Below are 27,356 nucleotides of genomic sequence, written 5' to 3'. Positions count from 1 at the left end.
GAACCTTCCATTCCGTTACCGCCATACAAAATGTATGAAAAAATGGTAACGGAATGGGAATAAAACCTTGAGACACTTTTTTTCTCCTATTAGAATTGAAAGAGCTCGCGATTCTGAGTGGAAACCACATAAAAAATTCCAAATCAAAAAAAAAGTGGGGTGGACAACTTTGAAAAAATGGCCCACGTACCTATTTATAAGTACTTACAAGTAATAAGTATATTTTTTTGTTTTTGTTTATTTCCATCCCATTCCTTTCCACGTGTCTACCATGTTTAGGGTATCAAGTTATCAACGTCTACTTGTAAAAGCTATCGCGTCTGGTTTGCGTCAAACCAAAATAACAAAACAAGAATCACTATGGTCAATAATATCTCTACAGTTTTGAACCTTATACCATTCCATTGAGGTAAAATATGGTTAGATACTTTTGATCGTGTTCGGTGGGGTCGCTAGATGAATTAATGCACCCTTAGGTTGGTTTTAGGGCGATTCTTTTTCTTTATTGAATTAAATTGTAATGCTATTTTTTACTCCCGTTTTAGGGCTCGTCTGTTTTGAAAATATATTTCAGCGCGTCTGCTTCACGTTAAATTTAACCATGCATATACAAGGTGTAAAAAATTGAACAAAAAAGTTATTTTATACTTATTTTTCGCTCCCACGGTGCGCTAAACGATCACAGAATAGGTACTGCAGGTTATAGGTCATACGGTTAAATGCCTGGGAGTAGAAAGCGGATTAAAAGGTTACTGGTATGCTTCTACCGTAAGTTTTAGACGTAGGAATACCATACTCGAAAGTGTAATCTGTAATATCACTGAAAATGTAAATTTCAATCAGTTTTGGGTTTAATAAGTAACCGTTTACCACCCTTACTAAACTCTAAAACTTCGGAACCCCGTGATAGGTATATCTAGTAACTCATACATATCTTATTCTAACCGTTTTTAATTTTTGCCTTTTAAATTATTATATGAAATGGTTTTCAAGCAGAATAGTAATCTAATACCCATTAGGCACGTAAGTATGTTGATGATATATGTAGTTATTAGTTATGTAGCATATTGATATGTAACGTCAGTAGTGTTAGCTACGTGTTAAAAACAAGTCATGTTTAATTAATATTTAACTGAAATGAATCTGCTAACAGTGTTTACATATATTTTTACAATTATTGTATTTGCGCGTGTAAAATTTCCCTCTCCTTGTGAGTATTATCATATTATGACTCCTGTCTGCCGCGTGTCTGGCGCGGTAAACATTCTGACGTGTAAACAATAATATTTACGCCAACGAATGGCAAGATGAACCATGAGGATATTACAACGTTAAAGGTTTACTTAAAGAGATCCCTCAAAGGATAAGTTGGTCTTTGCACTGTTCTGTACTGGAGTTTACTACTACTACGTACCCTTCAGGAGTGGAATTCCTTGCCGGCGGCGGCGGCTATATTTCCGAGCTCATATAACCCGGGAACCTTCAAATCTAGGATGAACAGGCATCTTCTGGGCGAACTCCAATGAGGCCACATCTTTTTGCCTTTGGCTAGTCTGTGGCCGAGAGCAAGCCCATTTATAATAATAATAAAAAAAACTACTTACATAACTAAAGAAATGTTAGTAATACAATTTCCATTAATAACACATTTCTCACATTTGCTTAAGGAATGAGCTACATAACTCCTAAACCTCTGACGCATTAAAAGTTATATAAACAATAATACTTACGCCCACGAAAGTCAAAACCTGATGAAATTACAACGTTAACCGCATTAGGGATTGCAGTACCGGTACTGGTTTAAAGAACCGGGATTTTCGGTACTGAAGCAATATGGAACCGGGATTTCCCGGGATTTTCGGTACTTTCGGGACTGGTCTAATTTTTTCGCTTCTTCAAATCAAACAACATATTTTTTGGCATTTTACATCTTTTTTTGTAATATTACCATAACTGAACCGCACCGGCTTCGCTCGGCGTATTATTTTATCTGCCTTTTTTTATTATAATGAATCGGGAGTCGGGAGAACAAGCAAAAAATCGTGAAGAATTCCGCCTAAACCCGACTATCTGGCAACCATAGGCACCAATGGTTACCGTTGCAATACATTGCTCCTATTAAGCGATCTGCCATTACTGGGAGATGTTTAATCGCTTAGTAAAGGAAATAAAATAAGACTGTTAAAGAAATATAATATTGATATTGTTAGACTGGCAGTAAAACCTCACACCATTCCCCAAACATGTAATTTGAAGCAAAGAATGTAAACAAAGGAAACAAAACATTTGAGACGGTGCACTATTTTTTTGCTAGTCAGAGGGAACGTTCTCGAGAAAATTAGTAATTTTCTGGAAATTTCTGTGGAAATAGGTAATACCACATTATATGTAAACATTTTTTTAAAGTTAAACATGTTTATAGCAGTTATCCTTAAAAGTTAGATATAAACCATTGCCAACTTTTTTTTCTAGACCTACATTTATATATAAATAAGAGAAACAATTCCACCATACATTGTTTTGTTTTGTTACAAGTCGATCGGTACGTACAGGTCGGGTTTCGATTGAATCTCTTAAGCAGCGTGATTTTTACCGACTTTTAGCACATATAGCCATGTTTTAATAATCAATTTATAACAACAAAACCTTAAACATTCCTCAAGAATCACATTCTATTCATATTCATTCATACATAGGCACAGAATATATAAAAGTACAAGTACACCCCTGACATAGGTGAAAAACGCATAAATATTCGTTTAGTAGTTTTTGACCTCCAGGACCACCAAGTTGAATTCCTAAAATGTTGAAATCCCGAAATGTTGACTTTCCCAGAATGTTAATTTTTTTCAGTTTCGCAAAATGTTGAATTCTTATAACGTTGAAATATTAAAAAGCAAAATTCGCGAACACAGTTTTATAACATGCAGAGAAATGATTCAAATGAGAAATGAGATTGAAAGAGAAAAAATAAATACAAAAATTAATATACCAAACCTTCACCAAAAATACAAAACTCGAACTGGCTAGTGCGGCTAGCTAGGGTATCGCGGTGGCCACAGGTGCCAGGCTGCCACTGCCACCCGCTATTAAATAGTGACTAAGCGCGTGTTACTGTACCTACGCCTATTAAATTTGTTAACTGTTTAACACGTTAAACGCCATGGTGGACACCATGTGTCCGGCACTTCGTGTATCAGTTAGGCCATATGAAATTTTATATTTTTACCATTTTTTACATTATGATTTTTTGACAAATTCTCAAAAAAAACTTCACATTATTAACGCAACACATGAAATAAACTATTAATTTACAAAATTACTCGTAAATATCAGTGCCGGTCACCGGTGGCCGTCATGGCCTGCGGGGAAACAAATTTGTGATTCCTTCGCGTAGGGCCGTGGGGGCCACAGTGCCGCCCACAGCGGCACATCTGTTTGTATTGTATGTATTGCAACACTACGCCTTTCCCCAATTAAACTTTATAAATGCATTTTATTTGCTTCTTTTGTTTCTTTTCTAACACCTGTGTATTTGTGTAAATACATTTTTTTATTGCCACGCGGTGTACCTTTGATTATGCCGACGCTTTTCTGCTATTTTTGCAACGACATATGTTTGGAATTACATTTTTGGGAAGTACATCAGCGTTTATCTTTTATTACTGCTCTTATTTTTTACACTCGTAAACGTTTTTCAATTGAATATTTTGTATTTATATTCCCTACAAAACTGTGTAAGTCAGTTAGTCTTGGACTTTCTTGTAGAAAAGATGACACCTCAATCATCTGACCATATCATTTTGTGACTGTGTTTAGTACATATGATTTAGATATAATAGTGTTATGGTGATAATATGAATAATAAAATACAATACAGCCTCCTGCTAGTCCTGCTCCAAGAGCTAGAAGAGTAGCTCATAGATTGGCTAAAAAAGAAGGTCCGGCTAGGGCAAGCAGATTTATAGAGTATGTGTATTATATTAAATTGAACTTTTAAATTGTTCGTTTCATAAGTTTTGTGTTTTATTTAATTTCTTAGTAAAAAATAAGTCGGGTTATTAATGCTTACTAACAATATAATATTGTTTTTATTACAATAACCAATGGATACATTCCAATTGGAATGCACTGGCTCTATCTCGTCTATCAATAGGTACAAACGAGAACCAAAGCGTGCAAACTATTCCATGAGGTCACGCCGTATATGTCAAATAGAGTTTTCCCATATAATAGTGTCCGTGAGTTCAAAACAGCCGATCAAAGATGAACCTACATCGCGGTCACCGGTGACCCCCATGGCTTAAACAGAGAGTGTTAGTGCCGGTCGCCGGTGACCAACGCGGCTCAAACGAAAGTAATCAAAATTTACATTGGCGTTTAACGTGTTAAATAATATAAACAGAAATAAATACATTTTGTAGCAAAAAATGTCACTAAAAAGTATTTCCCGAAAGTACCAAAAGTACCGGGATTTTTCAAGTTGATTTCCCGGTTCTTTGCTTGGCCAAAAGTCCCGGGAATTCCCGGTACTTTCGGTACCGGTATTTCCCGGGAGCAAACCCTAAACCGCATACAAAAGAATATTACTATGACGTGTTGTAGGAATAGTCAACAGCAACTGGAACGCACCTATATTTTCGCACTTGTTTGTATTTAGGTACGGACGAGAATCTCCCCTCCCCATATGAGTTCATATGACGTGTCTCCCTCATGTCTGGCGTGCGGAAAACATTTAGACTTTCTGACACATGTACACAATCATATTTACGCCTACTGATTTGAAGGGATCATATTCGTAGACACCTAAACTATGTATAAAAATATTTCAAACTCGAAAGTAACTCCATATTTTAACATGGATAGTAGGTATCCACGTGCACATTATAAGACTGCTGAACTCATAGCTATTCCATTTCTGAAATTTAAAAATTTGGTATACACTTGGGTCGACACGTTCGTTTTTCGTCACGTTCCTAAATTAGTCCGATTCTGCTTGCGTATTCTTCATTTGTCAACTTACTCTGCAGTCATTATCGTCTTTGACCATAATGAGTTGTTGACCTTTCTCTTATTTCGACTCAATCGGTTTTCGTCATTTCTTATTTGGTCATATTCTAAGTTGGTAGTACCTAAGACTACGAAAAAATACGAAAAAAATGGATTTAAACATGCCGAATGAAGATTATGACGAGTAAATAAATAATAAATATTATAAGGACATTCTTACACAGATTGACTGTGTAAGAATGTTGTGGGTACTCAGACAACGATATATATAATAAATATATAAATACTTATATACATAGAAAACATCCATGACTCAGGAACAAATATCTGTGCTCATCACACAAATAAATGTTCAAACTGACATTTAATGTGTGACGACCCGGCATCGTCACAACGGACGGCATCCGGAGCGGTGTAGCGCGACGCGCGACGAGCAGACTACTCCGGCTACACACCCCACCGTGCCCCGCCGACGCCGCACGCCTATATAACCGCGCGGAGCGCGGACCGACCGGCAGTCGCTGTGCTGAGCCCGAGCAAGGCACAACGGCTCCTCCGCTTGGTGTGGCGGCGTGGAAGCCCGCGTTCGCCCCAAGTGTCCCTAGGTATAAGTCTCCCGGCCGCGTGGCGCCCCGCGTAGTTAGCCAGGAGACTTCCCCCCTCCTTCCCCCGTAGTATAACCTCTCCCGGCCGCGTGGAAGCCCGCGTAGTCAGCCAGGGTGGTCATCCCCAGCACCGTTCCCCCGTAGTATAACCTCTCCCGGCCGCGTGGAAGCCCGCGTAGTCAGCCAGGGTGGTTATCCCCAGTACCGTTCCCACCGTAGACCTATCCCGGCCGCGTGGAAGCCCGCGTAGCTAGCCAGGACGGTTTATTCCCGACCTTGTTCCCCGGGGAACGTTCCGTTATCCACTATTTCCAGGGCACGCTGCCAAACCTCGGGTTATCACATATACGTATCATATTCATATATATAGTTGGATATAGCTCGCTCCCGTCTGGAGCGAAACCAGTGTAATTAGACCTAAGAGTTCTTTATAAATAAAAGGCGCGTAAGACGCCAGTTTGTTACTTTTAAGTGGTGTTTCTTATCAGCTCATCCTCCCTACCCTGAGTTAGCTTGGAAACCTTCACAAGGCCCCTCAGGCTGAAGGATATGTGTGGCTCGCCCTCTGCGACGACCATCACATTTGGCGCCCAACTTTAAAACTCACTAGGAGTTTCGTTAGCTCAGGAGGATTCTGATAGGCTAGGGCGTGCACTCGACGCGTCCCACCCACCCGCTTAGAAACATTAATACCGAGACTTAGCCGCATTACGCCGGCAACCGTAGGTAGTCAATCCGTCCGTACCGATACCGAAAGTCGAGCGTAAGTATCCCGACGCGCCGACCGCACCAGACCGTCATAATGTCAACAGCCTGGATTTACCAGTTGAAGAGGCCAGAGCTAGTTAAAGCAGCTGAGGAAAGGAACATAGAGACCGAAGGGTTAACAGTGGATCAGTTGAGAAAGTTACTGGTAGACGCCGTTAACCACCAGACCGCCGAAGCCGAGGGAAATAAACCTGACGAGTTCAAAACACCAGATAAGAAGCATAACGCAGAGATGGACCAGCCCGGAAAAATGAGTCGACCGAAGATCATAGGGAAAATAATAAAGGAGTGGAACCTTACCTTCAAACCCGGTGACAGCGCGGTCGAATTCATAGAGAGAATAGAAGAGCTAATTTCGGCTAGCGAGATAGCAAAGGAGGATGTCCTGCTCGCGTTACCCCGGATACTGCAAGGGAAGGCCTTACTCTGGTATAGGAACAACGTGGACACGTGGAACTCATGGGAAGAGTTCATAGAGTTATTTAAACTATACTATTTCCCCGCTAATTATGAAGATAACTTGATCGCGAGTATAATGTCCAGAAAACAGAAGTATAAAGAAAACTTCACCGATTATCTCACCGATTTACAAACTTTAATGAGACGTTATGGAAACCTGTCCGAGAAAGAGAAACTACACCGAATATACGAAAACATGCAGAAAAATTATAAACTTTACGTCAAGAAGCAGGACTTCAAGGACCTACCAGGTTTACTACAGCTTACTTCCGAATATGAAAATATAATATACCCGTATGATAACCGGTTTATGAGGGACAAACCGCAGGAAGAGGAAGACACGGCTCCGCAGACAGACCAAGGATGGTCACCGCCGACGGAAGACTCCGTGAATAGACGCCGACTACAGAGAAGGGGTACCGAACCAGACATAGAAGAGAAAATAAACCCCAAATACGACACAGACACGTGTTGCTGGTCATGTGGAAAGCCAGGACATGCAGCAAGTGAATGTCGGTCAAAAGGAAGGCTATTCTGCAGCATATGTGGAAAAATGGGGACACTAAGCAAGAATTGCTGCAAGAAGAAACAATGGGGGAAAAATGAATCCGCAGGAGCCGCGGGTGACCGAGAAGACAACCGTATATTTTTTTATTTTTTATTTATTTATTTGAATCAAGCAACATGGCTCATACAATGGGTGACAAAATAACTAAGGATCTATACAATTTAGAGATTAAAATAAACATCAAATAACGCACATTAACAATAAAGAATTAATTAAATTATGGGAAACATGTCAAAAATTATAAAAAATAAGTACTTAATAACAAAATAAAATAAAATAAAAAGAAGTTGAAATTAAATATTAGAAGCTACTGGCAATGTCCAAATTAGGTTACATGTCTCTCATAAATTAATTATATAAGCACAATTATTCCAATAAAAAATAGAATTATAATTATATATATTATATTATTTACACAATTAGGAATAAATTTTAACAACATGCAATGTATTAAATTAAAAATATAACTGGATTATAGAATAAATAATTAGGCAATAGAAATATAATCAAATCAAGCTATATATTATTATTAATAATCATAATTTACAAGACTGGAGTGCAGACCGATCCATCTTCGCATCATTGGTGAATCCCACCTCCGGGCAAACACTCTCAGGATACTGCTCGGGCTCCCTTTTAACCTATTGAGCAGAGAGGCACAGCGTTTTCTTATAATCGCATGGAAGCCGTCCACGCTTGCCTCCGCAAACATTCCTGATCCACTGCACCAACGTGGAAGACCGAGCAACATCCTAAAGGCGTTGTTATATTGCACTCGAAGAGCGCTGTACGTCCTCTGCGTATAATTGACCCATAGGTTACATGTATAGAAGCACTGGCAGTATGCCCTAAAAAGAGTAACCTTGACTCCCTTCGTGCATCCTGAAAACCTACGTGCCAACATATTGCAACGGACGGACAACGCTCGTCTCTCCCTCTCGATGTCCATATTGTCAGAGAGATCCTCAGTGACCCAATGACCCAGATACTTAAAATGCGTGACTCTGTTCAGGTTAGTGCCACATAGAGTAATTGGTGGCAGGGTCTCATACGTTTTTGTACCAGCCTTGAAAATCAGAAATTCACTTTTGCTGGCATTGTATCTGAGTCCATGGCTCCCTGCGTATCTCTCACAGACACCGATTAGGGTTTGCAAAGCACCCAGAGAAGGTGCAAGCAGCACCATGTCGTCTGCATAGCTGAAGTTGTTCATGCAAACACCATCAACCGAACATCCGACATTGGTGCTACTTAACTCCTCAATCAATCCGTTGACGTACAGGTTGAACAGCCTTGGAGACGTTATCCCCCCCTGCCTGACCCCACACTCCAGCCCGTACTCCTCGGAATCCCTACCAGCCCATCTCACGCAATTCTTCTGTTGATGGTACCAATATTTAAGCAGGGAGATCACCTCACCAGGAAGACCGACGCTGCTCTGCATCTTCTGCCAAAGAATTTTGTATGACACTAGGTCAAAGGCCTTGGAGAGATCCAGAAAGCATGCAAACACCGGCGTCTTCCTGGAGGTATAGTACTGTACGGTCTGCTTGAGGCAGTAGACAGCACTCTCAGTGGAGAGGCCCGGCCTAAAGCCAAATTGCGCGTCATGTAATTGAATGTGCTTGTCCAGCTGCCTATCAAGCAGAGCGTCCAGCACCTTGGCAATGGTGGTTGCTAGTGAGATAGGCCGGTAGTTGGTCACATCTGATGCATCTCCAGTTTTATTTTTAATTATTGGAACCACAACAGTGTACATCAACTCTTCCGGAAGATAGCTATGTCGAACACAAAGACTATAAAACATGGCCAACGCCCTCGGTAGATGGCTTCCCGCATATTTCAGGTGCTCAATGCTGATGTTGTCATGCCCCGGAGATTTACCTCTAACCATATTTTTAACTATACGAGCCACTTCTTCGGCAGAGAAATTGACCAGATTCTCATCCTCCCGACTATCAAACTCAGGCGTAAGCTCAGTGGGCCCCAAAGGAGATTCCACTCTGAAATGGTTTTTAAAGGCGTTGGCTATGCTTACAGGATCATGTAGGCCGCTGACGCTCACCGGTAGGCCAGACTTTGGGTTTAATTTACTAGTCTCCTTCCAAAACTTACTGAAGTCTTTCTTATAGTGGTGTTTTGCAATTATGTCTAATTTAATTTGTTTTTGATTATTTTGGCAGAATTTTAATTTAGACTTAAAAACCCGACGCGATTCGCGCATTTGGTTATATACGGGTCCTGCCATAGGTTTTCCGTAATCTATCCAGTTTAAATAATAGACTCTGGCCATCCTATGCGCGTCGGACACATGCTTATTCCAGCCCGCAACATATTTGTGTTTCCTTCGTCTCGGTTCCACATAACTATGCTCCGCTCCCGCTTTAAGTATATTTACAATGTTTTTGTACATATTATTCACCAGCGCCTTATGATTCTCGTTATCACATAACTTATGAACACAGTTACTAAGTTCTCGTGGACAATGTATTTTACTTAATCTTATATTACAGAAGTCATGATATTTTTCTATCTGTACCTCGTCCCTGACACCCCATTTTACCCTATCAGTCATGACCACAGGCGTCGGTATAGAAGGTTTAATATAGTCTAAGTCACATTCTATGGCCAAAGGTAAATGATCCGACCAATAGGTATTATGTAGCACCGATACATTGATCACTGACTGCCTGGCGGCGTGAGTTACTACACAGTGATCCAACCAGCGCTTGCAACCATGGGCATCACTGATAAAAGTAAACGAGTTGCTTGGGAGCAGATCCATGTCGACACACGACCAATCCTGTTCAACACAAAAGTTCAATAGCTCATTTGAGAATAGCTCGCCCGGGTGAGCATTGAAGTCACCGAGTACGAACACCGAGTCAACGTTACTATTCTCGACAATTGCCGCCACTTCGCCTAAGCATTCCGTGAATTCCACAACATTAATTGCTGAGTCTGTAGGCATGTATACGGAGAATAACAACACCGATCGGTCCCCAATATCGATTTTAATCGCGCACAGACGCACACTACGACATTCTATTACAGACACACACGGGAACACTGCCTTCCGCCATAGAATAGCTACACCTCCATATGGTCTGCCCCTCAAAATTTCCTTAGACGTGTCGATCGCAGACTTACCGGTAAATGAAAACTCATTACTTATGGTTCCAAAAAAGCCCAAATCATGCGGCATTATCCACGACTCCTGGATAGCAATAATATCTGCCGTGCGACAAATATTTCTTACACATTCAACTGATCTTATAATACCTTTGCAATTAAAGCTTACTAACGTTATAGTACTAGCGTTTCGTGCCATTCCCATAAAAGCAATTATCATAAAAAGCTATAACTGTAAAAAGCAATTCTCCTAAAAAGCTATCCCCAAAAGAAATCTAGGTATTATTTACTAATTTCACTGATTAGGCTCGGAGAAGTTCTTATCACTCGAGGCACGCAGATAAGACACGCGATTATCACCTTTCTTGTCAATCCTGATATACTGACGGAAAGCGACACCGCTCGGCCACAGTTGTTCATTCATAAAAACTGCTAGCTTATTTTCCGGTATAAAGAATTTGTACGCTTCATATCCCTTAGTCTGTCTCATTCGTATTTTCTGAGGTCTTATCGTAACTCTCGTTTTACTGAAAACGAAATCGGCAATATCCTTTTCGGAAGCTCCCTCGTCCACGTTGTAGATATAAAACGGGACTTTTACTTCTGCCGCCTTAAACTTACAGTTCGCACCAGGGTTAGCCCTACCACGATTTCCAATAAATTGATTTCTAAGTCGGTACATTTGACCTTTCACATACTCGTCGTCTTTATTTTGAGACTGTTTCCAAACGCCGTCCTTGACAACCTCCGCCATAGATTTCATCGGTAAATTGGACTCTCTCACGTCATTAATACGGTGCATATGCGTTGAACCGTCGTTATCGTCCGAACAGCTGGCCGACAGCGCGTGTAAGCGGGCCTCAATCGGCGCCTGAGTTGATTTCGCACTGTTCGAAACCGCAGTTGTGGCCTCCACGTGCGTATGCACTCGGGGTGCTTCGTGCGATGCGTGTACAGGAGAAATAGCGCGACTGACTTCCTCCGCGCGTGCGAGCGGGACGGAAGATTCCAACAGATCGCTATCGCTCGGCCGCTCACAGTTCGATGACCTCCGTACCGATGACGATGTAGGTGAGATAGCCGTATGCGATTGTGCTGCATGTTCGAGCGAGCCACCTTGCCGGCTGTTGACGTCGTCCATTGACCTTAACGGTGAAGTTAAATGCTGTAGACCTATCGGCCCGCTATTATTCACAAAACTGTCTCTAAAAACAAAACCTCCTCTTCGCAAATTAACGTTGCAATCAAACCTCTCCTGCTCGGGGGTATGTGGTCGGGGCTGTGGTTGAGGGCTACTAAGTTGCTTAAAGTTTTTAACCTCATTTTCTATGCTTTTCACTTGTTCTCGAGTAGCAAAGTTCTCCTTGATGTGGATAATTTCTTGCTGCATCACGAGAATGTCCTTGAGCAAGCGTGTACAGTCTATGTGGTCAAAATAAACAGGCGGAAGCCTATGTAAGTCTTTTGCCACGAAAATGGGTAAACTGTCCACATGAGCTTTTCTTAACAGTCTCACAATATCCTCCATGTCTCTAGTTGACTTTCCTTTATTTTTTCTCGTAATTAAACGGTCGCTGTTCGGCACCGATTGGAATAGCAAAGTTTTTGCATTCTTAATTTCAACGTCACTGAACGCCGACGTACAAATTTGTATCAAGCTTTCATCATTCATCACATCAATTTTGTTTCTAATAAATGTTAACACCTCATTTATTACAATATTACACTGAGTACATTTCACAAGACACATTTTTTCCATCACGAAATAGCTCGACTCGATTCGTGGGTTCAATGACCCTTCGCGCGTAGCGATAATACTCGTACACGACTGCGCTCGGCAACTGCTTGGACCGGACTGAATATACGAACTATATACGAACGTGTGAGGTTCATGGCTAAAGAATACCGCTGCCTGGTGGATACGGGTTCTACAAACACGTACATAAACCAACAGACATACAGGGAGTGTATGGAGAACGGCGCGGTGCAGGAAGAGGTTCACAGAGAAGTGACACTCGCAAACGGCGGAAGAGCGCAAGTGAACACTAAAGTGTTGGTAGACATACAAATAAAGGGCATACGAATCAAACACTGGGTTCGAGTACTGCCCTCAGCATCGTGGATAATCATAGGTATGGATGTTCTGCGACGCATCGGTATGACCATCACGTTGGCCGCAAGCGCTTCCCCTCGAGAAAGCCAAGGCACTGGCGGAAACGGGAGTACACAAAGCGCATCACGCAAAGAAAATACACCGGAACTGGAATACACTAAGAAGTACTACCCAAGGAACCCCACACAACGAGAGATCAGAAGTACATATGTGAAAGATGCTCTGAATCAAGGTATAATTCAGAAATCCGATAGCCCGTACAGTTCACCGGTCCGGAGTGGGAAACATAACCATATCGCGGACGAACTATCCAGAAACCTTATATGTACAGCAGAAGAACATAATTTGTGCGACAGAAAACACACAGAAATAGGAAACGCCGCGGACCAGCCACAGGAATGCTGCGTCAAAGATGGCAAGCTTTACAAGAAAGTAACCAGACCCGAGCACCGGAGATCAAAAAACAGACCAGAGCACCGGACTAGCGCCAAGACCTCAACTCCCGTCAACTGGAACCCGGAGGAAGACCGTACAGCGGCAATACTAGAGCCGCCAGGTGATCGAGGGAGACATATTAATCGACGGAGGCGGGATACTGAGGCATTGCGCGGAAGTACGAACCCAACCCGACACCGAAACCCAGGCCCGCCCGGAACCCCACATCGAGGTACAGGTCGAAGCGGACAACCGACCGATAGGGGACCTCGATGGGTATCAGGCCCAAGACACGGCCTACATAAAGAAATAGACCGACATGGATCACTGAACCGATTAGCAGCGACCGGCGCCGACAGAACGAATCGCGCAACGAAAAGGAAAAAGAAGAAGTGGTCGAGGCGGCGCAGGACTGCAGACTACTTATCCGAACTAAACAAAAGCCAAGAGAAAGGCAATAAAAGGAAAAGCGAATTCCGCAAATAAGAAAAAATAAACCAAGAACGGTTTTGTTTTATTTTATATATTATATTTTATTTTCACTTTCTTTCATTTACTTCCGTAGATAAGATACCGAAGATTTGACCAGTTTATTATTTTTCTTTTCTCCCCGGTAGATTTTATTAAAGTAGGTAATATTCCAGAATACATAAAGCTAAGAAAATAATTAACCCTAATCCGTAAATAAATAAATACCAGAATGGAACAGTAGATACATACTTATTTCAATTAAATAATTAAGTAAATATAACTATTTGGCGTTGCAATACCCAAATTAGTATTATAAGTACCAGCAAGGGGTACACCTAACCAGTTTCATTAACGGTGATTTTTACCCTAGGCAAAAATCTCCTCGTCGGGGGAGGCACTGTGACGACCCGGCATCGTCACAACGGACGGCATCCGGAGCGGTGTAGCGCGACGCGCGACGAGCAGACTACTCCGGCTACACACCCCACCGTGCCCCGCCGACGCCGCACGCCTATATAACCGCGCGGAGCGCGGACCGACCGGCAGTCGCTGTGCTGAGCCCGAGCAAGGCACAACGGCTCCTCCGCTTGGTGTGGCGGCGTGGAAGCCCGCGTTCGCCCCAAGTGTCCCTAGGTATAAGTCTCCCGGCCGCGTGGCGCCCCGCGTAGTTAGCCAGGAGACTTCCCCCCTCCTTCCCCCCGTAGTATAACCTCTCCCGGCCGCGTGGAAGCCCGCGTAGTCAGCCAGGGTGGTCATCCCCAGCACCGTTCCCCCGTAGTATAACCTCTCCCGGCCGCGTGGAAGCCCGCGTAGTCAGCCAGGGTGGTTATCCCCAGTACCGTTCCCACCGTAGACCTATCCCGGCCGCGTGGAAGCCCGCGTAGCTAGCCAGGACGGTTTATTCCCGACCTTGTTCCCCGGGGAACGTTCCGTTATCCACTATTTCCAGGGCACGCTGCCAAACCTCGGGTTATCACATATACGTATCATATTCATATATATAGTTGGATATAGCTCGCTCCCGTCTGGAGCGAAACCAGTGTAATTAGACCTAAGAGTTCTTTATAAATAAAAGGCGCGTAAGACGCCAGTTTGTTACTTTTAAGTGGTGTTTCTTATCAGCTCATCCTCCCTACCCTGAGTTAGCTTGGAAACCTTCACAAGGCCCCTCAGGCTGAAGGATATGTGTGGCTCGTCCTCTGCGACGACCATCACAAATGTAACTTTACATTCTCAATTACCGTTTATTCTATTTCTGATCACGTCCCCGCTGTCACCCTGTATCTTCCATAAACAAAATATTTCGCCTGACATACCTATACTTGGATATAAAACCAACATGTAACTACCAACCTACACGCTCAATTACAGTTCACTCGATTTCTGATCACGTAGCCACAGTCACTCTGTATTTTTCGTAAACAAATGTGACTTTCCAACTCAAAAGGGTCCATATGCTTCTGACTGAAGCAATACAATAAAGGCTAATTGCTTATGAAATTTCAAATGAAAATATGTTGAACTTAAAGTATAAGTGCGTCTTCACATCATCCGATCCGATATCGGACGTAGGACCCATATCTCTTACACATTACAGGCGCCATTTTGGATTTTTTCCATTGAATTCCGATATCGGATCGGATAATGTGAAAACATACCAAGGGTCCTTCTAAGATTGAAAGTCACAAATATTTCCCCTGAACGGTTATGAGTATCACGTAACCCCAGAACTGTACAGCATACTAAATAATTTAACATTTACTTAGATTTAAAACGGATGTAAGACAATAGGTTTGCAATGGCGCATACGCCATTTTGTATCTGTACGTAAATGATGCGTTGTACGACAATGGCGTAACGCAAAATGTATTGTTTATAGGAAAAGCTATCTTAAGCTTTAAGAATGACGTAAGTGCCTTAAAATAAGAAATGGGCGACCGGTTCCAATTGAAACTTTTTGTTCTTTTTACCAACTGGTTTTGATACGACCATTCATAGTTATAAAACTGCCGTGTTCGGAATATGGTTAGATGTACGCAATATCCCACCGTATAGAGCACAATTTGGTCATGGCTGATCACAATTTGAAATGATGATTGCATTCATTAAGTACGTACGTACCTAGGTAGTGACATAGCACCTACATATATACTATTCCTAAAGACTTATGGCGCCTCATCTCAATTCTCATAGCGGCCGGCTCATTCCTATGGCTAATATGCGGCGTTCCACCGGATGAGCCCGCTAAACAACTCTTTATTGATCTTAATATATTAACTGTGCCCTCTCTGTATATTTTTGAGGTAGGAAAATATGTGAGAAGAAACCTGCATGAGTTTCCAATCGCAAAGGTCAATTCCGCAAGGAGGAAACCAGGGCTAGCTGTACCCACACACAGGCTTCAGAAAACTGGCAAGTCCCTTGGTGTGATGGGCGCTAAAATACATAATAAAATACCTGAAAAAATTAAAATGCTTGCAGCAGACCGTACCTTTGTTCGTGAGTTTAAAACCTACTGCACAAACATGGCCTGCTACTCGGTGAATGAGTACCTAGTAAATTGAAGTGTCCAAGGCCCCATTTTATTGTATCTGTATCAATAATAATGTCATTAATTTATATGTTTTAATTTTGTGTTATATAATTTCAACAATATTATTTGTTAATTAATTTATGAACATGTAATGTGAATATAATGAATTGTTATTTTTTTTTGTAATTTATGATTGTAAACTGACAGTGTATGATTAATACCAATAAAAATCTATCTATCTATCTATGCCTATGCCGGGCCTATGCCCGGGTTCTGTGCGCCTTAAGTGGCAGCTTGACAGGATCACAGTATAAAGCAGTAATAACTCTTCTAACAAACTTCACTCCGCGCGGTGTATCGAAAACTACTCTCCATATGCACCGAATACATGCGAAACTGGTAAGTATTGGGCTGGACAGTCGGGGCCGCGTTTGCGCGCTGTGTTGACGTGTTGAGTTCGGGAGAAAATGACGTCAGCACCGAAGACATATTTTCGTTACTGTAGTGTTTATGGGTGTATGGAGAACAGTTCTCAAAATGCGGAAATGTCAAAATGTTCTTTAGAATTCCTAGACACCCAGAAAAGTAAGTGGTTGTTATATTTTTGCAGTGTTAGGTACATTATTGCTTACGTAAATGGCGTAAAAGTGAGATTTAAAGCTAGAATGATACATTAAAATCAATAAGGATTTATCTGTAACGACATTTAGGTAGATGCTGCGATCTATCTAGCTCGAAAGTTTGGTACCTACTTAAATATTGTGCAAACATCTATTCAAACATTTTATGTAAATACGATTTCGTCAGTATTTAAGAAACAAACACGTACTTGAATCTTTATTAGATATAAAGGTAGAAAGAGTAGGGTACTAGCATAGCGCCATACACAGTTACTACGAGTAGGACAGTAGCACAGGTACAACCCTGCGTGACCTTGCGCAGTAGTAACGACCGCGTCGCCGCTGCCGGAGATTAACTACTGATTTATCCTTATACTGTGACAGGATAGCAGAGGATAATGTTGATGACATTGATGACGTTGGTTCCATTCCAGCCACTGCCATGATCACCGAAAGACTAAGCCACTTTCGTATATCATCATCATCCTTGCGTTATCCCGGCATTTTGCCGCGGCTCATGGGAGCCTGGGGTCCGCTTTGACAACTAATCCCAAGATTTGGGATAGACACTAGTTTTACGAAAGCGACTGCCATCTTTCGTATATGACTTATACAAAATTCTCAACTACATCCTAACCTCAAAATTCTCTTTCCAGCGCCGGCTAACTCAAAAATACAGCATCGCAGTGGGTGTCCCGACCCTCATAATCCGGGGACGGCCGGTCCGTGCTTCCCTGCTAGCCGATCCAACTGCCTCGGGCTTCCCCTGGCCCCCACCGCCTTTACATGAAGTGCTGAGGGGGGTACAACTTCAAGGGGATGGGAGTAAAGCGTATGAGGAGTTGGAAGATGGTGTGAGGGTGTTTTATTTTGCTGCGCATTGGGTGAGTAACCTAGTATCATAGAGGCATAAGTAAGGGAAGAGTTGTAACTCCATACATCAGTAAATGCAAGTTATTTGTATAGGCATAGTTATAGTGACATCTAGCGACAATCACGCGTCAACTAGCGTAAATTATATCCTCTGTCACAACTCACCTCGGTCTGCCCTACAGGGGTTTTTTAGTTTCGCCTCGCTTTCCTAGACATTCTAGTTTAATATCTCTGACATTTTCACAGTGCCCACCGTGCCGCGCCTTCGCTCCCAGCCTCTGCGCAGCGTTGTCAGCTGTTCGGAAGCGACGCGCCAAATATGCGAACACACACCTCATACTCGTCTCTAGTGACAGGTAGGTTTAGTTACTAGTCTTTTTTATACTTCGTCGGTGGCAAACAAGCATACGGTCCGCCTGATGGAAAGCGGTCACCGTCACCTGTGGACGCCTGCAACTCAAGGAGTGTCACATGCGCGTTGCCAACCCAATAGAATCTTGTACGTACACTCATTTTTGCTGTGTTAAGTATCCAGCAAAAAAGAGTGTACAACTTCTAAGAAGGGTTTGGGTTGCCGACGATTCAAAGGACAATAGACGGAACAAATTAGTTCCGTAGCTCCTTCCAGCTCACAGCACCCGCGTTGAGCTCTGGCAGCTTTACTCACCGGTAGGAACATAACACTTTGAGTAGGGTCTAGTGACTTGCTATTTGGCTGTGGTCTTCTGTAAGGCGGAGGTATTTCTCCTGTTGGACTCTGCTCTAGATTCAAGCGAGATGATATCCGCTGTGTTGTGCTCTACCACACAAAGCGGAATACCATTCTCTATGCCTTACCTGCTACAAGTTCTAGTTGGGGCTGGGAAGACGGTGTGGCAGCGAATTTTCAGCTTGGCAGGAGGCTGTTTCGGGATCGCCTCCGCACTGGGTCTCTGCCCAATGTTGTCGGCAGTCCATAAGCGAAGCGATAGGTACGCTCAAACTGGTCTCCAATGATACGTACCCTTTCGGTAAATTGAGCATTATGTTAAGGAAGTAACGGGAGAGGAAAACCGAGGAAAAGGTGGATGGATTGTGTGAGAGATGATATGAACAAACAAGTGAATGATGAGATGACGGATGATAGGGAGGTATGGAAGCGGGAGACATGCTGCGCCGACTTCAACTGAATGGGATAAGGGCAGGTGAATGATGATAATGATGTCGATGGAACTAAACACGACAGTACTTAATAGAGGCTATTACGTCACCGTTCGAAACATCGTTTAAGATCCTGGGGTTCAATGTCCTAATACTAGGACAAAATACCTACGATGAAATTGAATCAATTTCGTTCGATTATTAAACAAAATAAATTCAGCCTTGTTCACTAGTACCGACTTACCATTGATACAAATTTGTTTGGCAATTTTTTTTATATGGTGGGCCGCTACAGGTTATAGCTTAGTTATTATTTGCAAAATTTTGTACTTTTTACCGGATAATAGAAGATCATGGTCGTATTCAAGGGTGGGTCACGAACCTAGAACATGACCTCTTTCCCTTGTGTACAAAGTTGGATCCACCCTAGCATAACATCACCCACGTCTCGCAACTTAGTCCGTAGTGAAAATACTTCAACAAGAATACCAAACGACAAACGACCCCGACGAACAAACTTCCAAACAACAAACCGACAGTTTTATTGAAACCCGACTTCTTCGAGACTTCAAAACTTTTAACTGACTTGGGACAAAACACTTCAGAAGCAATCTACTTCAATGTTTAACGCTTTTTAAGCATATTTGAACTAAACGGGACTTAATCGTGTAACACTTATGTTTATATTGCTCGACGCTTCGAACGTCACGAAGAATAGAAGATCTTCAAAACTCAAAAGACGCATTGATCCCGGTTGACCTTAAGGACAAATAATAATCCAGAGATCAGAAAGGGGACCTTCCGACCTTCGCAACTACAAGGTTCTCATAGAAACTTCTGGCGACAATATCCACAGTTGATTTTGAAATTATACGACTTTGTCATTTAAAATTTGGGACCCCCCAATTAGCGTAAGTTGTTAACAAAAATAAACTCACTGTCAGTTTTGTGACAATAATTAAGCATGAAATTTCAATAAACATATTATTTGTGTGTTAGTTACATAAACTTTAAGCGATAATCTACATTCAGAATAGCGAGTAAATTTTTGTTAACGACTTACGCTAATTGGGGGGACCCAAATTCTGAAAATGCCCCCCTATAATAGATTGAACATTATTATTTTAGATTTTAATGACCAATGACAATACGTTGGTATTGCAAATCGCATGCGATTATCGGCGAAGTTCAGAGAGGCCATAATATACGGATGTAATCCACTTAAATTGCTCAACTTTAATGCCCCGTATCGCATTTCCTTGGCCCGCCATTAAGCGACACAGAAGACTATAAACTTCCACTGTATTAACTTTAGTACCGAGCTTCGAAACATAAACCTTAATTTGCTTGGCACCCTTCATCAAATTGTCTAATACTTTCTCTTTCACTCCCGCCTGGTTGTTGCGAGTGCGAGCGAGTCGAACATTCATAAACCCAGCCTTAAGGACAGCACAGATGAATTTAGAGGCCTGCCGCGAAAATTTAGTATCGGAATTTCGTTATCTGCCGCTCCACAAGGCTCTGCTTTTTAGTCGAAATTTTTGTCCGAATTTCATTTGCCACTTGATCATTCGGCAAAACGAAATTATTGGTTGCGAAATTAATTACTGGGGACGCTATTGCTATGTCTTGTATGGGAACCCTGCATTTTATGATTAAGCACTGAGACTTGGCACAGTTGTTCATTGGGTGGCCCTGAGTAGATAAAGATCGGGAGGCATCGAGAGCCCCCCTTAATTTAGGAGGAAGGAGGGGGGGAAGGCTGGCGCCTCCGCGCTTCCTTTGAAACCATATTTCTCTAAAACTATACAAAATAGGGCATGCGATATATCGTTTTCAAATAAATGAAGGACGAGGAATTCATTTTTGGAACAAAAAAAATGTATTTTAGAACAAAAATACAAAATAAAATGGGAAAATCTGAAAACGAGATTTTTTTTTATACATATTATTGCACATTTTATGAAAACTGTAATGGTTTTTTCTAAATAAAAAATATTATTTAATAGCTACATTTATCTAGTTTTAGAAAATGTATAATTTGTTATAGAAATTTATTATAGGATGAGTGATAAAAAATAATTTACATCGCCCGATAGGGTGATTTGAATGCTCATTTCAATAAGTTTTGTCAATGATTTCAGGTATAATCACTATTTTTAACACACGAAAGCCGTAATCATTGTAGTTTATGGCTATTTTAGTGATTAATGTACTTAAAATAAAAAAAAATACAAAAATTTTAAAAAATATTAAAAATGTGATAATTTTTTTTAACATTATCCTATTTTGTTCTTTCTACACAATATATATCTAAAAGCAATCAATATAAATAAAAAGCCACATTTATACAGTTTATAAAAATATATAGTTTGTTATATAAATATATTACGAAACGCGAGATAAAAAATAATGAAAGTGACGTGGCAGGGCGATCTTGATGTACGGTACGGGTCAGCTTGTATGATTCGATGAGGTGAGGTAAAGGTACTCAAAGCTCTCAAAAAGTGTAGTTATTTAGAGTACTTCAAATTAAACAACACACTCCTATATAGTCTGAATTTAACTATTTATATTACATGAAATGATCGATTGATATGATAGGTCAGATATATACATCTGATCCTAATACATACATCTTGTGAAATAGTAGTTATCTATATGATTTGCATAATTTATGGATAATTCTTACTTGACATATTTATTATTCCAGGTCTGCGTCCTGTACTTTGGTTAACGAGTGCCGAAAATAGTTATTAACCAAAAAAGACCGCCAAATTAACAGCATTTCACCGACAAAAGCTGCCTTGCACCATTTTTGTAAGGGTTATAGGTATATCAAGGTGTCCATGTATGGGGTCAACTAAACCCAATTCAAAATTTGCCATTATTTTCTACTTGTGGCTGGACGAAAGTCTGTAACAATTGGGATTTGGGAGCCTACTTGCCCGCAACGTTGCCTGTTGCTGCAGAAACATGCCTCGAAATTGTCGGATGCAGGTGTAATAAAAAACAGTGCCGCGTAAGGTGTAACCGTAAAAAAATACTTTTTAAATTAAATGTTCGGAGCTGATGTGCTTATGCAGTGGATGTTCTGATATATACATAATTAAATTCAGACTATTCATGTTGTTTTATTTGAATAACTCAAAATAGCTACACTTTTTGAGAGCCTTGAGTACTAGCCCCGATACACATGTTTTCGTCTAGTCAGACCATTTTTTGAGGTTCTCCTTTGTACAAAAGCAATGTCTTAGTTCAAAAATCATTAATGTTTAATGCTAATACGAATCTAGTTTATTTTTTATGGCACTATTGCGCAATAACTAACTATCATTGATACTGAAAGGAAGAATATGACGATTTTTATTTTATCTTTTATGGATGGGTAAAACCGATTTAAGGGGGCCCAAAGGAAGTAACTAAATTCTGCTAGTAAACTAAAAAATCTTCAAGCCTATGCATGCAGAACTGCTTTAGGAGAGGAGAACGTGATTAAGACATTTTTTTGCAATATAAGTCACATGCAATTTTATTTTACAATCAAAATAAACTATATTATAGGACTTTTACAATTTTCTGTACTGGGTCGTGATATACCTACATGTGTAAACGTTATTAGAATAAGTATATTTCTGTATTACTAGACGAACTCCACTGCATAGCGGGTAGTACCTTTACCTCACCTCATCGAATAATGCAACGTAAGATGTACATTAAAATTTTCATTTTCATTATTTTTTATCTCGCGTTTCGTAATATATTTATATAACAAACTATATATTTTTATAAACTGTATAAATGTGGCTTTTTATTGATATTTATTGCTTTTAGATATATATTGTGTAGAAAGAACAAAATAGGATAATGTTAAAAAAAATATCACATTTTTAATATTTTTTAAAAATTTTGTATTTTTTTTTATTTTAAGTACATTAATCACTAAAATAGCCATAAACTACAATGATTACGGCTTTCGTGTGTTAAAAATAGTGATTATACCTGAAATCATTGACAAAACTTATTGAAATGAGCATTCAAATCACCCTATCGGGCGATGTAAATTATTTTTTATCACTCGTCCTATAATATATTTCTATAACAAATTATACATTTTCTAAAACTAGATAAATGTAGCTATTAAATAATATTTTTTATTTAGAAAAAACCGTTACAGTTTTCATAAAATGTGCAATAATATGTATAAAAAAAAAATCTCGTTTTCAGATTTTCCCATTTTATTTTGTATTTTTGTTCTAAAATACATTTTTTTGTTCCAAAAATGAATTCCTCGTCCTTCATTTATCCGAAAATGATATATCGCATGCCCTATTTTGTATAGTTTTAGAGAAATATGGTTTCAAAGGAAGCGCGGCGGCGCCAGCCCTCCCCCCCTCTTCCCTCCTAAATTAAGGGGGGCTCTCAATGCCTCCCGATCTTTATCTACTCAGGGCCACCCAAGGAACAACCTGTGCCAAGTCTCAGTGCTTAATCATAAAATGCAGGGTGTTGTGCAATAGCGTCCCCAGTAAATAACATTAGGCTGAAGAATTGTCGGCAACAATGTTACAAAACCTCCTCTTTTTGGGAATAGAATGCAAGGGTGAAAGACTTCGAGATATTTTTTAGTCAGCTGCCACTCCGATATTTTCTTTCAAGTCACTGCAAGGAGTAAAGACCTAAGGTCCTTAAAGCCTGGCCAGAAATTATTGTCAAGAGGGCGCTGTTATTTTGATGTATGGTATACGAAGAAAATAGTTCTGATGAAATTCCGCAACATGGCGTGTAGCATATATTTTTGGTCAGGGGACCGATTTTTGAAACTCGAACCCATGAATTCGCCGTTCGAAAGTCTGTGGAAAACGACGTAATGCTATTTTTAAAAAAGGACGGCTAGTAATGTTAAATCTAGTGGTAAAGACTAGTCGTTTTTGATCCTATTAGTAGAATTTAAATCGCTAGTGGAGATATTATTGAACGAAATTCACGAAATCGAATAGTCGGCATTCAAAAATCGGCACCCAGGCTTTAAAACACCCTTGGACCTGGTTGCCCCATTGTTGGCAGCGAAAACATTTGACTTCTCGCCGCACAGAAAGCGTCATAATAACCCCCCTAAGAAAGGGACGGCCCTTATCAGAACGGCTCAGAAGCTCAGAATGGGTACTTAGGGAACTGGGGTTGTTTACTACTAGAGGACAATCACAGGGGTTATTTTTACTGAGATTCAGGAAAGTTGTGCTATCTTGTTGATCACTGATCTTTCGACTAACGACGAGGCTCACGAAGCCAAACTGTTTGGAAACTTGCTATAGTTTGGCAAGCTTACTCTAATATAACATTAGATAGGGAGTCAGAGTAAGAGCTAGCTTGGCAAAACGTGGTAAAACTTTGAACGTATTTAGCTACCTAAAAACACTCAAAAGTAGCTGGGTTGGCGTTTTACGGCGCAGAATGGTTGTCGACTTGGGGAAAATACCCGAAAAAACGAATTAACTACTCAAAATAACATGATCCAAGATCTAAATTACTCCAACAAGAGGTCTTGGTAAATCCACATAAAATAAAACCCACAAGAAATACTTCTCCTAGATTCCATTTTCCGTAACGAAGGTAATAAACCGGAATAAACGATCTAAGCCTGGACATGAAATATTCAACAACTCCGTCGCTCCTTAATGGAATCTACAGATTTAACAAAGAGAATAATTACCCGTTTCTTTTTAATCTCCTATTTCCTAGCTTTCGCCCACAACTGCGTCTTCTTCGAATTAGTAGGTATTATTTGTGAAGCCTGGCGTCCACTAGGCTCGCCGAATCGAGTCTCATTTGCCTTCTGCATTTCTTATGAAACTGCGTCCATTAACGACGCGTTGAATTGCATTCAAATGTATGAGGACTCGCGGACGCGGCTCGATTCCGCCTAACGGCCCAGCCACGACATTGGTCTAAGCGCGACAGCGGTGAGCGGCGGCCATATATTGGAGCGAGACACAGCGATGGGACTTTTCATTCGCACGTATGGCTGCCGCTCACCGCTGTCGCTCTTATGGCCGCTGTACACACATGGCCAACAGTGCCACCAACCCCCTTGGCCATGTGTGTAGAGGGCTACTTGGCCGTAAGTTGGCAGTTGGCGCTTGCGCTTGCCGGCCAACCGATTCGTGTCGGTTTTTTGTCCACACATCAAATGGCCCCTGTACACACATGGCCAACGGTTCCACCAGCCCTTTGTGAAACCCCTTGGCCAAGATAAGAGCCGCTGTTTACACATTGGCGAACCAATCACTTGGCATTGGCTCTTCATGAAAGATGGACGTGGAATGAAAAAATCTAGGAAATTCTTGGTCATAGACGTTGTCAGAAAAAAAATATTAAAAAATAATAACCTCGTAGTAAAATTAAATTATTTGCAATATTAACAATTTTTTGAATATTCTGATAAGAACATTTATCTTTTTTAGGAAATACATTAAACATTTGCAAGGTTATTTTATTTCCTAAAATCTACACTATTATTGGCATAGATAAACTTATTATTTTCGTAAATACATATATCACTACTGTCCTCTCTGACGGCTGACGACCAACTGAATGAAGCGCCAACGTGTAAACGCAGTTGGCCATTGGCGCCAAGATCCTTTGATGTGTGGACAAAAAACCGACACGAATCGGTTGGCCGGCAAGCGCAAGCGCCAACTGCCAACTTACGGCCAAGTAGCCCTCTACACACATGGCCAAGGGGGTTGGTGGAACTGTTGGCCATGTGTGTACAGCGGCCAAAAGGATCTTGGCGCCAATGGCCAACTGCGTTTACACGTTGGCGCTTCATTCAGTTGGTCGTCAGCCGTCAGAGAGGACAGTAGTGATATATTTACGAAAATAATAAGTTTATCTATGCCAATAATAGTGTAGATTTTAGGAAATAAAATAACCTTGCAAATGTTTAATGTATTTCCTAAAAAAGATAAATGTTCTTATCAGAATATTCAAAAAATTGTTAATATTGCAAATAATTTAATTTTACTACGAGGTTATTATTTTTTAATATTTTTTTTCTGACAACGTCTATGACCAAGAATTTCCTAGATTTTTTCATTCCACGTCCATCTTTCATGAAGAGCCAATGCCAAGTGATTGGTTCGCCAATGTGTAAACAGCGGCTCTTATCTTGGCCAAGGGGTTTCACAAAGGGCTGGTGGAACCGTTGGCCATGTGTGTACAGGGGCCATTAGACCAATGTCGTGGCTGGGCCGTAAGTGGACCTCAGGATATCGATAGCGCCTGATAAAAAAATAATAGCAATAATTAAATTTGTCTGAGCAAAATGTTTAGGAACATCAATTACCAGGCGTTGCTAAATTTGCTTAATCTTTGGGAGGAAAGTAAAAAATATCTACTTTCATAACGGATGATATAAGGAGAAGTGGATTTAGAATCTTTTTCGCAACTCTTAATTTGTTTTCGGTCCATTGAATACTCTCAAACAACTACACAAAAACTCTGTTTATTTTGGAAGAGAAGACAAATCTACAAAATTCTCTTAAGAGGGGGTAGAGCAGGGAGAATTTTCAGAATCTGTCAAATTACCCCATTACACACACAAACACCCTTCACTCACACTACCTCAATTTACTGTGAAAGGTCAGTGACCCTTAATTTTTTTCAAGAGTGTTATTTTGAGTTTGTAGTCAACTACTGACCTCCTTTGAGAAATTAAAACTGTAAAAAAGGTAGCATACAAGAAGACAGAGAAAAAATACGCGTCATCTAGCTTTCCTTCTCTGTCCATGTCTCATGTGACTTTAATTTACCTAAATATGTAGATAACGTTCCTTACTCAGTTGATTGTTTACCTAGGTGTATTTCAAATTACTTTGCACTTCATTTTGCGTTACTTTTCTATACTTAGATTAAAAATCGTCAGCCTGCCTATCCCCGCAAACATTTTTCAAAGACGTGTGTGAAGGCCGATACCTCCAGGCAAACAATTATGGTCGCGTAAATGATAAAACATCAGCCCTATCGCTTTATTTGTAAGTGCGATAGGGACGGCCCGATGTTTTATCATTTATCGCGCGACCATGATTGCCCTGCAGGTCTTCAGAGGCCTGAGCTGTGCATTACGTATATGCGGGTTGTATTAAAGACTATCAGATATTTTCTTTATTCTTTTTGGTCGTTAGGTTTTTTTATCATTTAGTTTATACAAAAATAAAGCATGTGTATAAAATAAAAACCTAATGAATAGAGTACAGCTAGCAGCAGTCGAGTCAGAGACCCAAAGGAAGACAGGGAATATCGACGCATATCTTATCATATCCAATACCGCCATCGCTATTACCATAGATTTTTGCATCAGACTCTTGATCTTACCCAATTTCCTAGTCTCTTCTCTTAATTTCAGTTTCTTGAGTTGAAAATGTTGAAACTCATACTTAGCATTAAATAAAACACAAATACATATAAAAATCACAATATAATTTTAAATTATAGCTTAGGCCCTGTACCAGTTGCAGTCGCCACGTCTGTAAAGCCACTTGTAGTTTCTTTTAAATGGCTAAATACCTAGATGTTATGTCATAAACATCTGTGACGTGACTGAAAATTAAAAAACATCGCTCAGAGA

At 40.7% G+C, this 27,356-nt stretch overlaps 2 protein-coding genes across 2 annotated transcripts in view; both read left to right on the top strand.

Annotated features, from left to right (window-relative positions):
• Positions 1–27,356, top strand: part of LOC125236325 (nucleoredoxin-like) — a 97,438-nt gene that overhangs the window by 24,954 nt on the left and 45,128 nt on the right. Inside the window, exons 2-3 of the mRNA XM_048143079.1 lie at positions 17,371–17,598; positions 17,834–17,943. Of these exons, the coding sequence (XP_047999036.1) occupies positions 17,371–17,598; positions 17,834–17,943 (338 nt within the window). The remainder of the gene's footprint in view (positions 1–17,370; positions 17,599–17,833; positions 17,944–27,356) is intronic.
• LOC125236324 lies at positions 5,385–14,666 on the top strand. Its single transcript, XM_048143078.1, has 2 exons — positions 5,385–7,489; positions 12,417–14,666. Exons 1-2 carry the CDS (start codon positions 6,418–6,420, stop codon positions 13,574–13,576), a joined length of 2,232 nt encoding a protein of 743 aa, XP_047999035.1. The 5' UTR covers positions 5,385–6,417; the 3' UTR covers positions 13,577–14,666.

Source organism: Leguminivora glycinivorella, chromosome 19, assembly GCF_023078275.1.
Source record: "Leguminivora glycinivorella isolate SPB_JAAS2020 chromosome 19, LegGlyc_1.1, whole genome shotgun sequence".
In the NCBI taxonomy this organism is placed as follows: Eukaryota; Metazoa; Arthropoda; class Insecta; order Lepidoptera; family Tortricidae; genus Leguminivora; species Leguminivora glycinivorella.
The sequence above is the reverse complement of the archived record's forward strand: the minus strand, read 5'-3'. Positions and strand labels throughout refer to the sequence as shown.